Source organism: Eurypyga helias, unplaced genomic scaffold (genome assembly GCF_000690775.1).
Source record: "Eurypyga helias isolate BGI_N326 unplaced genomic scaffold, ASM69077v1 Scaffold47554, whole genome shotgun sequence".
NCBI lineage: Eukaryota > Metazoa > Chordata > Aves > Eurypygiformes > Eurypygidae > Eurypyga > Eurypyga helias.
This window is the reverse complement of record NW_010246428.1, coordinates 1-1275: the sequence shown is the minus strand read 5'-3', so window position 1 is coordinate 1275 and position 1275 is coordinate 1. Positions and strand designations below refer to the sequence as shown.

The following is a 1275-nucleotide window of genomic DNA, read 5'->3' as shown; positions in this document are numbered from 1 at the left end:
AAAAAAAAAAGCCCCCCTCCCCCCCGATTCCACACCCCACACCCCCACAGTATTTCAGGGGCAAATCTAGGAAGGGATAATATCCCCAGCTCTGCCCGTTTGGTGGCTTTTCGAAAGTCCTGACGTTTTGCAACATTGCATAAACATAAAACAATCCATCCTTGATATGGAATGCAAGGGCGGATGACAGCGCAGCGCAGCCCCCTCGGCTTCGATTGATTTACGCCGAGACTGACGCTTTATCAGGCACACGAAAAAAGTTTGACCAATCATTTTGCTGGGAGCTCACAACACAGCAGCCCAACTGTACTTTGTTGGCTGGGAAGTTGGAGAAGGGGGTAGAGTACAAATCTAGATCTGTCCTATATATTTTTTTCCCTTCATTGAACCGTGCTTTGTATGATGTCTGAGAATGTCCATTTCTGGGACTCTTAGCAATTATTATGTCGACTCTATTATAAGTCATGAAAGTGAAGACTCGCCTTCAGCTAAATTTTCATCTGGGCAATATACGAGTTCCAGGCAAGCTGGGCACAATGAGCATCTAGAATTCCCCTCCTGTAGTTTTCAGCCAAAACCTCCAGTTTTCAGCGCCTCCTGGACTCCTTTGAATCCACATTCTTCTGGTACCCTTCCTGCCGTCTACCATCCATATATTCAACATCAAAGCGTCCCATCTGATAGCAGGTATCTACGGAGCTGGCTGGATCCAGTACCCAGAGCAGAGAACCTCCCCGGGCAGGGATCTGTTAAGGCAGAGCCGCTGCTGGGCCGTCCCGGGGATGTCCATAAACAGGGAACACAGGAGTACAATTTAGAAACTTCTGCTGCAAGGGAAGGGATCGTTTCCAATCAAAGGCCCAGCTTCGAGGACAATAAAGTTTGTGAAGGAAGCGAAGACAAAGACAGGACAGATCAAAGTAAGTTATAAAAGTGAGGAAGTAAACAGTATAAAAGCTGGAGGAGGTGCAATAAAAGGGGACAATGCTGCGTAAAGTTTAAAATCAGGGCTTAAAGAAAAGTCTCAGCTTGCTGATGCCAACCTAAGGGGAGAGGTGGGGAGGGGGGTGGCATTGTCTCTGTCGGTAAATAAAAATAAAAATAAAAATGAGCGTGGTCTCTGGGCTTAAACAGAGTCCAGAGCGGACAAAAGCTGGAGCGAGTCATCCTCTTTCCTACAGAGCGCTGGCTCCGGCAGCAGAGACCACTTTAGTAAGCGGGAGTAAATCTGCGCGGGTGCGGGCGGTGGGGTCGGGAAGGGACGGGGGGAGCCAG

At 48.5% G+C, this 1275-nt stretch overlaps 1 protein-coding gene across 1 annotated transcript; it reads left to right on the top strand.

The window, feature by feature from the left end:
- Window positions 1–412: 412 nt before the first annotated feature.
- HOXB9 (homeobox B9) lies at window positions 413–920 on the top strand (the record flags this gene model as incomplete). The annotated part of the gene is made up of 1 exon (XM_010150391.1): window positions 413–920. A coding segment is annotated over exon 1 (508 nt), but the record flags the coding sequence as incomplete, so codon positions are not given.
- Window positions 921–1275: the final 355 nt, after the last annotated feature.